Source organism: Myotis daubentonii, chromosome 9 (genome assembly GCF_963259705.1).
Source record: "Myotis daubentonii chromosome 9, mMyoDau2.1, whole genome shotgun sequence".
Classification (NCBI taxonomy): domain Eukaryota; kingdom Metazoa; phylum Chordata; class Mammalia; order Chiroptera; family Vespertilionidae; genus Myotis; species Myotis daubentonii.
This window is the reverse complement of record NC_081848.1, coordinates 14,379,458-14,392,124: the sequence shown is the minus strand read 5'-3', so window position 1 is coordinate 14,392,124 and position 12,667 is coordinate 14,379,458. Positions and strand designations below refer to the sequence as shown.

The 12,667-nt window shown below is 39.1% G+C and overlaps 1 protein-coding gene across 5 annotated transcripts in view; it reads right to left on the bottom strand.

Moving 5' to 3' along the window:
* Positions 1 to 12,667, bottom strand: part of ATM (ATM serine/threonine kinase) — a 135,955-nt gene that overhangs the window by 22,818 nt on the left and 100,470 nt on the right. For all 5 annotated transcript variants that reach the window (XM_059707986.1, XM_059707985.1, XM_059707988.1 and 2 more), the window contains 8 exons: positions 11,618 to 11,737; positions 7,097 to 7,331; positions 6,263 to 6,430; positions 5,098 to 5,211; positions 3,673 to 3,893; positions 2,186 to 2,393; positions 525 to 638; positions 16 to 174 (listed from right to left, as the gene is read on the bottom strand). In XM_059707986.1, the coding sequence (XP_059563969.1) occupies positions 16 to 174; positions 525 to 638; positions 2,186 to 2,393; positions 3,673 to 3,893; positions 5,098 to 5,211; positions 6,263 to 6,430; positions 7,097 to 7,331; positions 11,618 to 11,737 (1,339 nt within the window). The remainder of the gene's footprint in view (positions 1 to 15; positions 175 to 524; positions 639 to 2,185; positions 2,394 to 3,672; positions 3,894 to 5,097; positions 5,212 to 6,262; positions 6,431 to 7,096; positions 7,332 to 11,617; positions 11,738 to 12,667) is intronic.

Sequence of the window (12,667 nt, the reverse complement as noted above, 5' to 3'; positions counted from 1 at the left end):
GTTTAATCCAAATACCTCATCAAGCTGAGAGCTCTGTTTAGGTGCATTTTTAGTTATTCTACTCCTTCTTGCTGCCTCTGATTTTGTCAAAGATTCATCTTTGTTCGCATTTGCTAAGGCCAATATAATAAACAAAGTATGATGGGGGTGATCCATTGAAATTCTAGAGATGAGCTGTCACAAATGAAGAACTATTAGTTTTATGCAAACAAACAAAAAAGTAGAAAATCCACAACACTTTTCATTTTACTTAACATTGAGATATGTGTTACTGTACTAGATACCACAGTGGGTGAAGTGTGGGTTAGAGACAGGGTACATGAGGATAAGAGAGAAACTGAGTAATGTATGTGCAATGAGAGGAGACAAAAGGGAATCTTTGTTCTTGCCCTTGGCACAATAAATAGAGGACTAAATTTTTTTGTATTTCCATTTCTTAGAATGGAACAGCAGTACATACTTGATATAGTATATAATAATATAAAAGAAAAGTAACTGTTGTTTTGATTTCCAGGTTTACTTACATTATTGAGGATTTCATGAAATCCTAGGCCTCCCGTCATCTTGGTCCCCATTCTAGCAGCCAGTTGGTACATAAGAGGCAAAAACTTATATGATGGAATCTTCATTCCATATCTCTATCATTAAAAAAGAATATAAAATTAAGAAACAATGCATTTCAAATAGTCTCACATCTAAGTAAATAAATTACTCTAAGGCAGTGGTTCTCAACCTTCCTAATGCTGCGACCCTTTAATACAGTTCCTCATGTTGTGGTGACCCCCAACCATAAAATTATTTTCGTTGCTACTTCATAACTGTAATTTTGCTACTATTATGAATCGTAATGTAAATATCTGATATGCAGGATGTATTTTCATTGTTCGCAACCCACAGGTTGAGAACCGCTGCTAATGCTCTTCAACTAGCACAACCTTGTGGTTGTTAATAAAACTTCACTACATTTTTTCCTTATCATTTATCTTATCTGACAGTCTTTCTGATTGGCATTCTAGATTGATCCATAGTATTTGATCCTAAATTAAATTGTATTGAGAATTGAAATATTTGGCACTGCTTATATTCCAGTGAACCCAAGAAGGAACGTGGATCTGGATCTGAGGACCATGGCATCTGCACTCCTGAGCAGTCAGAGTATAATAAGATGGGGTAATTACCCCCTACATGCTAAAAGTAACAGGTTTGTGCACTAGTAACCGAGACTGGTTGTGTCTATTATGAGTCTTACCATTCTTTTCATCCAGCAGAACCATTTTACTTTTAAACTTCAAATTGACTGTCCCCTCCCAAAATGTATATACACTTTAACAGCCAAGAGCTCAATTTTGAAAATGAAATTTATTTTAACCTTTGGGGTGTCCCTGAAAATGTATATGCACTTTAACAGCTGAGAGCACAATTCTGAAAATGAAATTTATTTTAATAAACACTGCCTTTATAATTATTCAAAGTGTGTGTAAATATTTTTGGGGATACCCTATATATAATTAACATAACTTTAATTTTAGGTGTCATCAATAAAACCTAAGATTTTTAAATAAAAACTTATGAAATACTGCTGCCTTGATGCTTTCTTAAAAAAAATATTTTCCATTTACAAAAGAATTCTCTGTAAAAATTCTAGAAAAGCATAAAGCAGGCAAAGAAATCTACCTGTAATCTCATCATTTTTTTTAAAATATATTTTTGTTGATTTCAGAGAAGAAGGGAGAGGGAGAGATAGAAACATCAATGATAAGAGAGAATCATTGATTGGCTGCCTCCTGCACGACTCCTACTGGGCATCGAGCCTGCAACCATGGGCGTTGCACGTGCCCTTGACCAGAATTGAACCTGGGACCTTTTGGTCCACAGACCGACGCTCTATCCACTGAGCAAAACCAGCTAGGGCTGACCTCATCATTTTTTTATTGCTTTCCAAATCCCCCTAGTATTCTGGGTACATTCCTGTGGTAATTGCAAAGAAATAGGAAAATACTGACCTAAATTCTCTCATCGCCATACAACACTACATCATTGACGCTAATTGAGTATACCTGTGCATACTTGAACCTCTGTGTACTATGAGCACCAAGCCAAGTGCTAGGGATACGAAGTGTACACAATCCCTGACACTAAGCTTTTCAAGCACATGGCAGAATATCAGGTTGAAAAAACAACTTGCCTTCATCATGCCACTGACTTCAGAAACTCCAGAATTTTCAAGCCAGAGGGAACAAAGACGAAATATCCACATATCATGCCCTTCTCCACTTAACAGGCAACTGATGTAATTTTCAACAGCTTTACATAAGAAACGCTTCCGATCCACTTTCAGAGCACGGAGGGCACATTCATCCAGCTCCAGCTCTCGCTGAACCTTTATTGTGTATCTTGCATTGAATAATTAAAGTAAAACACAAAAGCCGTCAAATTTATAGGACTACAAAAATCATACATGATATACAACATAAGTGAAAACTCAGAAAAGGCAAAATTCTAAGGGTTATAAAGGAAACAAACTTACTTTTTGTCTTTTTCTTTTACTTTTTGTTTTAAAGTAAGTTTGTGCAATTCAAAAGCTAACATAGACAACCAAAGACAGAGTGGACTCTACCTAAGGTATTTAGTTTACTTTATTCTCTCCTTACACTAAAATATACAGACCAAAGGCAAGTTGGAATAAAAGGTTTAATTGCATCAAAATAGGTAATCTTTAGTATTTAATTTCAACACCTCTTTTTTTTTTTTATAACTAAAGGCCCGGTGCACGAAATTTGTGCACGGGTAGGGTCCCTAGGCCTGGCCAGCGATCAGGGCTGATCTGCGGGGCAACCAGCAAGAGATTGGGCGCCCCTGCTGTCACTTGCCTTGGCTGGCCTAGCGCCACACGCTCACCGGCCCCACCCCCTGCCACCGCCTCCTATCAGGGCCTGCGGGTTGGGGGCAGTTCCTGTGTCTGCCCCCTGGTGGACAGTGTGCATCACAGTGACTGGTTGTTCCACCAGTCGTTCCGCAATTCGGTCGATTTGTATATTATGGTTTTATTACACAGGATACCAACAAACCAAAACAGCAAAAGAAAAAGCTAACACCCATCCTATATAACAAAAGGGTAATATGCAAATTGACCCTAACAGCAGAAACACTGGGAACGACTAGTCACTATGACACACACTGACCACCAGGGGGCAGACGCTCAATGCAGGAGCTGCCCTCTGGTGGTCAGTGCACTCCCACAGGGGGAGCTCTGCTCAGCCACAAGCCAGGCTGACGGCTGCCAGTACAGGGGTGGTGGTGGGAGCCTCTCCCGCCTCCTCTGCAGTGCTAAGGGTGCCCGACTGCAGCTTAGGCCTGCTTCCCATTGCCAAGTAGACATCCCCCGAGGGCTCCCAGGCTGCCAGAGGGATGTCTGACTGCCAGCTTACGCCCGATCCCCCCAGAGAGCGGGCCTAAGCCAGCAGGTGGTTATCCCCTGAGGGGTCCCAGACTACAAGAGGGCACAGGCTGGGCTGAGGGACCCCCCCCACCGAGTGCACAAATTTTTGTGCACCGGGCCTCTAGTATACTCTATAATGAGCTTAGAACCAGAACATGAATTCTATGTATCTGTATACCTATAGTCACAGTATACCTGTTTATCTTGTCACTTGTAGACACCTAGTTAGTTACCTGTTATTGCTCTGAATATTATGTTCCCTAAGAAGGCCCACTTCCTCTTTAGCCCTTTTCAGGAGAGCTTGTTTGTTTTCAAATTCTGATGATTTCATGTAGTTTTCAATCCTCTGGTACTGAGTATCTGAGAACCGTGCTAATGAGAGAAATGCCTTCATTTGTCCATTTCTGAGCTCATCACTGCTTTCTCCATCATAATTTCCAGCAACTTCTACTGCCTTCAAGAAAACACAATCCGTTTATATTACATTTACAGGTACTAAAGGCATCTCAAGAATCACACAGGTCAAAGAAATACCTATGCTAAAGTTTAATTTGTTTATGCACTAGCTAAATCATATGAACTACACTACTTTCTTGACTTTTCAAAACAACTCTGATAGTTACAATTAAACTAAAGCAGTAAGAGGGAGAAACAGGAAGGTTGAAAGGGGCTGGACTACAGAAGTCCTAATACTAGTTGCTGGGTGGTTGGGCTACAAATGAATAGCACAGGCTGACTTGCACATTCCTAATCAGCTAGTTTTGTACATAAATAAATGGAGAAATTATTAGAAATGACTTGTTGAAAGAGTGGGTGCTGGTTGCGGGGAAAAGGAAAACACATTTGAACTTACTTTTAAAATATGCTCCTTCTTGGGAGAAAAAGGAGACATGTAATACTTTCAACAATAAAGAATTTAAATTTTAAAAAGAATGCTCTTTCTTTTGCAATATTCTATTCCATCCTGCCCTACAGTTATATGGAGCTACAGCAGTATTAATTATACTAATAAAAGCCTAGGTGGTTGTCACGCCCTCGCACGACGTTGTTACAAGATGGCCATGCACACAGAGGAAGCGGGGCCTGGTGGCCGCTCTGCACAATGAGGCCTGGGGGTCCTGCGGCTCCAAGCAGCACAGAGGACGCCAGTCCTGCATCTCCGCTGCCTCGCAAGCAGGAGGTGGGTCCTGGCAGAGGAGGCGAGACCAGCAGGGGAGGGCAGTTGTGGGCGATCGAGCCTGCAGGGGAGGGCAGTTTGGGGCCATCGGCCAGCAGGGGAGCAGTTAGGCGTCAATCAGGCCAGCAGGGGAGCGGTTAGGGGGCAATCAGGCTGGCAGGCAAAAGTGGTTAGGGGCAATCAGGCAGGCGAGCGGTTAGGAGCCAGTGGTCCCAGATTGTGAGAGAGATGTCCAACTACGGGATCGGGCCTAAACCGCAGGCGAACATCCCCCGAGGGGGTCCCCGATTGGAGAGGGTGCAGGCCGGGCTGAGGGATACTCCCCAACCCCTGTGCACAAATTTTGTGCACCAGGCCACTAGTAATATATAATACATAGAAATTATACTTTATTTGCTTTTGAAATAAATTTGGCCTTGATGAAAAGATCAAGTTTTATTCATGCTAAACAACTGTCTTAATGGTTGCAAGAAAACCTTACCTTTTCTAGATAGGTCTGCATGATGACTGCAGGATTTTCTAAGCAAGTTTCTGCTAACCAGTTGCCACAAACCCTCAGACATTCTGTGTATATAAGTTTTTGGTTGGGATCATCCTGCATATGAAAAGCAAAACCTTAAGATCTTAAAAGCATCATCAGGACTATACAAAAATATCTTTCACTTAGGGAAAAAAGCAGGTTAACAATGTTTCTCTTTATCTGCTTTCACCACACAACTATTTTAATAATCCAAGTAAGTAAATTTATGAAATATTCACCCTCTACTTATTATTATTACTATTACTGGAATAACTTACAATTGTTGAGTATTTGTTTATGCCAGGCACTTTCTAAGGGCTTTATGTATATTTACTCATTTAATCCTATGAAATGAGTATTATTTTTAATTTGCAGAGTAGAAACTAAAATTGAGGTACAAAGAGGGTAGGTAACTGCAGGCAGCCTTACCCCAGCGCCCATATTATTAAACAAAGTTTAAACATCATATCATATTGGCTCCCAGTACTATGGCATAATAGTGATTTTTCTAATAATGGAAGATGCCATACAAATGCTCAATACCAAAAGTGCAATGAGTTGATATTCACTAATCAGGTGCACGTCAGAAGAACATTATTGTGACCACACCCTTTAACACATTATGATTCCTACAAATGCCTCTACTTTTGTCCATTGTGTGCTGGAAATAAAGCTTTAGAGCAGCCAAATCTTCAATAACTAATAGGAAATGGTAGATAAAACATTAACATTATATTTTCAAAGTATTTGGATTGACAACATAATTATTCCAACTTGCTTATTTTAAAACTTTTGTTCTCTAAAGCATTTTTCTCTTAGTTATTTCAAATTGATAGTAACTTCATGTTTGTTTCCCACATGTCCTTCCTGAATCTTATAAGAAAAGGCACTGCAATAAATCAAATAAATCTATCATAAGACTGACTGATATAATTATTTCAAATAGGAAAAATGAATACTTTTTTAACCCTTTCACAAATATTAATTTTTCAGACTACTTTTTACAATTTCTTACTCATAGCAGTAATTTCAAGGCTATAAAAATTATGAATTTATTAAAAATATTTAAAGCACCGTAATTTTTTTATAACAAAATATTAATTCAGCCAATAAAAAAGGAGTGAACCTCGGAACAACTGGCATCCAACTTCTTGATCATTTGCTTGAGAATACTCAGGGCAAGGCTCTGCTCCTGCTTTGCCCAGAATACTTGCGCTTCCTCCAACTGCCACCCAGAAACTCCACAACTAGTTGAATTATATTGTTTAATTTGGAATATTGCCCTTTCAGGGAGCTGAAATGAAAAGAACACATGGCAGTAAATGCTTTCACTATTATTACTACTAGGATTCATTGAGTTCTTGACTCTTTGTCAGAACTGTCCTAGGTACATCTCCACCTGCCTTTCCCAGCCCTCACATCTGACTGTTTTTCTCACATATATGTATGTGTGGGTATACATAGTACATAAAATCATTAAATTGGTAGGTATCTTCTCATTTTATAAATAGGAAATTGAGGCTTAGAGGAGGTAAGTACCTTGCTCAAGGCTTAAAATCAGGTCTAACTCAAAAATGGAAACCTTAGCTTAAATAATTATGCTATTATATATATACTTTTTAACATATTCCTATTGAGTTCAGAGAGAAAGGGAGTGGGAGAGAGAGAGCTAGAAACATCAATGATGAGAGAGAATCATCGATTGGCTGCCTCTTGCATGCCCCCAACTGGGGATCCAGCCCACAACCCGGGCATGTGCCCTGATTGGGAATCGAACTGTGACCTCCTGGTTCATAGGTCAATCAATACTCAAGCACTGAGCCATGCCAGCCAGGTGCTATACAGTATTTTAAGTGATCTCTGTCTCTCAATGACATTGCTTTTTTACTCATGCTTTCTATTTTCTAGGTAATAAAAAACCAGTCAAGAGGTGAGATGACATAGTTTTAAATTGAATTACCTGGGTGTTCTTGAAAGTTCGGGCTAGTATGGAGAGTTCCACAAGGTGCTTGGTGAGAATGTCCTTAAAACACTCTCTTTGGGAGTTCTCCATTTCTTTTTCCATCAAGAGCTCCAGGATGACTGTGCGCAGAGCCATGATAGGCTCCTGAAAACTAAAATCACTGTCTTTGAGAAGCTGCGAGTGCTTCCGCCACTTAATGTATACTTCAGAGGGTTGCCTTTCCACGACTGATCTGAAAGCAAAATCACAGAATTAATGTAATCAAGAGAAATGGGGAAAATGTGCTATAATGCAGGGTCTAAATTTAAGATATAATACAAAGGAGTTTATTACAGTAACAGGAATGGAACTTCTAAATAATCCAAAATAAGGGTCAAAGTATAGAAAACTACAAAATGGTCCAAGCTCTGAGGGTCGACAGAGAGGTTACAGACAATGAACATTTTAAAAATTTTTCTTAAAAATACTCAGATTTGCTTGGCCGGCGTGGCTCAGTGATTGAGCATTGACCTATGAACCAGGAGGCCAAGGTTAGACTTCAGTCAGGGCACATACCTGGGTTGCAGGCTCAATCCCCAGTGTGGGGTATGCAGGAGGCAGCCGATTGATGATTCTCTCTCATCTTTGATATTTCTACCTCCCTCTCCCTCTCCCTTCCTCTCTGAAATCAATAAAAAAATATATTTTTTTTTAAAATATTCAGACTTCACAAAAAGCAGCATTTCCAAAATACTGTCTTCTGAAATGAGAACACATTCATCAGGCCTGTCATACCAGATGCCCACACCTGTAGTCTTGCTTCAATGCTCCTGGTAGTAAAAGAGGACATGTCAGCAAGACAATGAAATCAACTCATTAATTTCCTACTGTAGCCGCCAGGCGTAGTGGATGACTCTATGCAGCTGGTAAAGAAATCGCAATCCCAGTGAAGGAAGTGTTGGCAAAGGTTTCATGGACCAACATTATTTATTAAAGGAAGAGAAAAAGAATGCTGTATGATTCGTTTATATGAACAGTTTGGTTCCCAGATGTTTAAACTAAGCAATATTGTCTAACCCTTCAGAACTACTGTGTTGAGAGAAATTAATATGAAGCAGGGAGATAAAGAAGATGACAAAGTGCTGGCTAGTAAATGAAAGCTCTTTTACTTGCTTGATAAAGAAGGAAACAGTGACACACATTCATAGAACCAGAACTAATGATCCTAGAGCAGGGGGTATCAAGCATCTTAATCTCAGGAACCCCTTTACACTCTTACAACTTATTGAAGACCCTAAAGAACTCCTATTTATTGGATTATAACTATCTATATTTACCATATTGGAAATTAAAACTGAGGAAAGTCAAATATATATTAATTTACTTAAATGATAATAATAAATTTACTATATATCCTCACACACACACACACACACACACACACACACACACACACACACAATAACCACAGTTCTCAAAATAAACTTTAGTGAGAAGAATGGCATTGTAAATTTCTGTAAATTTCTGATGTCTGGGTTAATAGAGATAGTTGAATTCTCTTCTTTGCTACTATATTTGGTTTGTTGTGATATGATGTTTTGGTTGAAGTACATGAAGAAATTCTACCCTCATACAGATATGTAGCTGGAAAAAGGAGGAGTATGTTAATAGTCTTCTCAGATAATTGTGGATGTTTTTCTCTGATACCTCAAAAACTTCCACTGCACCTCATGAGAGAATGAGAACAGAAAAAGGAAAGAACATCTTTTTTTTTTTGTTCTTGGTATTCATCACTTTGAATATTTCTTTTTTTTTTTTAATTAAATCTTTATTGTTCAGATTATTACATTTGTTCCTTTTTTTTCCCCCCCATAACTCCCCTCCTCCCAGTTCCCGCCCCACCCTCTGCCCTCACTCCCCACCCACTGTCCTCATCCATAGGTGCACGATTTTTGTCCAGTCTCTTCCCACATCTCCCACACCCCTTTCCCCCCCAAGAATAGTCAGTCCATTCCCTTTCTATGTCCCTGATTCTATTATAATCAACAGTTCATTCTGTTCATCAGATTATTTATTCACTTGATTCTTAGATTCACTTGTTGATAGATGCATATTTGTTGTTCATAATTTGTATCTTTACCTTTTTCTTCCTCTTCCTCTTCTTAAAGGATACCTTTCAGCATTTCATATAATCCTGGTTTGGTGGTGATGAACTCCTTTAGCTTTTCCTTATCTGTGAAGCTCTTTATCTGACCTTCAATTCTGAATGATAGCTTTGCTGGATAAAGTAATCTTGGTTGTAGGTTCTTATTATTCATCACTTCAAATATTTCTTGCCATTCCCTTCTGGCCTAAAAATTTCTGTTGAGAAATCAGCTGACAGTCGTATGGGTACTCCCTTGTAGGCAACTGACTGTCTTTCTCTTGCTGCTTTTAAGATTCTCTCTTTATCTTTTGCTCTTGGCATTTTAATTATGATGTGTCTTGGTGTGGTCCTCTTTGGATTCCTTTTGTTTGGGGTTCTCCGCGCTTCTTGGACCTGTAAGTCCATTTCTTTCACCAGGTGGGGGAAGTTTTCTGTCATTATTTCTTCAAATAGGTTTTCAATATCTTGGTCTCTCTCATCTTCTGGCACCCCTATAATTCTGATGTTGGTACGCTTGAAGCTGTCCCAGAGGCTCCTTACACTATCCTCGCATTTTTGGATTCTTTTTTCATTTTGCTTTTCCGGTTGGATGTTTTTTGCTTCCTCGCATTTCAAATCATTGACTTGAGTCTTGCGCTCCTCTGGTCTGCTGTCGGGCGTCTGTATAATATTCGTTATTTCAGTCTGTGTGTGCTTAATTTCTAGTTGGTTCCCCAATATAAGATCGAGGGTCTTATTAGTTTTTGTGTAGATCTCATTAAGTTTATCGGCAGCTTCTAAACAGTTCTTGAGAGACCTTAAAAGTGTGGTTCTGAACTCTATTTCTTCCATTGACAATTTTGTCCTGTTTCTTTGTCTCCGCATTTTGTTATGCTTCCTTGGTGCACCCCCTAGTGGTCTTTGTTCGCAGTCTTATAGATAAATCTTGATTGTTGTAGCTAATTCCAGGGAGGGTTTGACCTCCAGGCCAAGTGGCTATCGAACATCTTATTATAAGTATGATTCATGGACCCCATGAATAGATTTGGGGACCCTCAAGAATATACCCCACTTTGCCCTGACTGGTTTGGCTCAGTGGATAGAGCGTCGGCCTGCGGACTGAAAGGTCCCAGGTTCGATTCCAGTCAAGGGCAAATACCTGGGTTGCGGGCACATCCCCAGTAGGAGATGTGCAGGAGGCAGCTGATCGATGTTTCTCTCTCATTGATGTTTCTAACTCTCTATCCCTCTCCCTTACTCTCTGTAAAAAATCAATAAAATATATTTTTAAAAAATATGTATATATATACCCTACTTTATGAACTACTGTTCACCAGCTCATCAAATGGCCCTCCACTCCCTTCCTTATAATTCCCTATCAGAGACAGAGCCTGTATCACTCTTCAGGGCTTTCTTAAGGACTCTGTCCTCATTTTAGTGAAGACATCTTTCATCCAGAGGAACAGTTCCTGGATTTGTGGTAGTAAGAACTACCAACATACTTATTAATGAAAGTAGAAAGCAGTTTTGCTCCTTTATTCTTGTTAGGAAGAGCCACATCAATGGCTTTGTCTTTGTGCAATTTTGAAAAACTATAATTATTTTCTGACTCTAAAATTTCCTTCTCCTTTTTACTCAGAAAGCATATTCGAAGCTCTAGTGTAGCATAAAGGTATGGTGATCTTAGCAAATTACACCCCCTTTCCTTCTTCTTATAATAATAATAGTGACTCAGAATGACAGGCTCCAAAGGGCCCTAGAGGCCATCAAATATAAACCCCCCAGTTTAGATATGAGGAGAGTGAGGCCCAAAAAGGATAAGGAACTTCCTCAGGGTCACAAAATCCAAACTGAGATCAGTAGCATCCTGAACAACTGTTTTAGCTCATTTTTTCAATATTCTGGATCACTTCCCTCTCACCATTATAAGAGCCAATCTCCCCTACACACCTACTCCAAATTCACTGACAGTCACCGAACGTTTAGTATGAATCAGTCACCAGGAAAATGCACTGGGGATACAACAGCAAACAAGAGAATGGGCCCCACTTTTAGGAGCTTCTGGCACAGCATAGCAGAGTATATACAAAATGACACCCATGTCAAAGCAGTGCTCCACAGAAGGGAGAATAATATGCTGTAGCAAAAAACATGAGGAAACACTTCCACCTGGGGTAGAAAAGAGAACATGAAGTCAAGAGGAAAGCATCTAATACTAAATTTTAAAGACTTGAATTTTTACTTTCATTATTTTTGAAAATGTTGATTTGAATAAGAGTACAGTTCACTAGACTAATCAATTTACAACTTGATGAAAGGAAAGAAACAAACCTACTGCTGGTCTCTATTTTTTAAAGTCACAGCTGGAAACAAAAACACCACTGATGAGGAATACAGTCGTACGAGTCACATACCTTGAGAAAAGCTCCCCAATGCTTTCGAGCTCTCCAATGGCCTGCAATCTGCTAAGTGTGGGGTAGAGTGAATACACAGACTCCAGGCTGCCCTTACACAATTCTTCCACTTCTTTTACTCTAGTGGCAGAACAGACAAGACAATGAAAAACTAGGAAGAGGTTTTCAGGAAGACAAAAGTTCTCATCCTAGGCTTCAATTTTGATCTAATAATAATAATATTCACTAGCACTGGCCTAATGCAGGGAAAACAAAGTAAGTTTGTTTGAATCAGACAGACCTAGATCTAAATCTCAGCGCTGCCACGTATGGCTGGAAAACTGGGCACATACTGGTTTCCTCTGAATCTAAGCTTTTCTCTTCCAGAATTATTTTGAACATTAGAGAATATATGCATAAAAAAAAGCCTAAGTGGCTAGAACATAATAAGCACCTAAATGGTAACAATATTATTTCTGTAACAAAATACAGGATTTAATAGGTAACTAGCTATTGTTAAACACTTGTTTGGCCTATAACAGGTTAAGTACAATCATGTGCAATGTCTCATTTGTGCCCCATAACAAGACTGAAGTATTGATTTTACTTAAAAGAACACTAAAACAGGTATATTCCATACAAACTACTATAGGAGATAAGATTAAAACTCTTAGTAAACTGGTCGAGGAAGAAAACAAAAGGAGTGGCAATCAACAAATCTTTCTTGAGAGTTCAGCATAAAAAAATTGGCCTTGGGGTCGCAAAGGGAATTGTTTTTAAAGAACATGTTTGAACTACATAAACAAAGAAAAATGTATTACATAAGAAAAATAATGTAACAATTTATGTAAGCACCTAGCATCTGAGCATGCTCCTACATTTAAAACAAAAATAAAAACACCGTAATATATGTGACAAATGTGCATTGAAGAATTCTCTAGCATATACCATTGAAAAAACAAAGAATACTTTTTCAAGATACAGAAAACAATTAAGATAGGCACACCCACAATTCGCATACCAATTTGCTTACAGAAGATAAAACTCTTCTGAGCACTCATTTCTCAGATG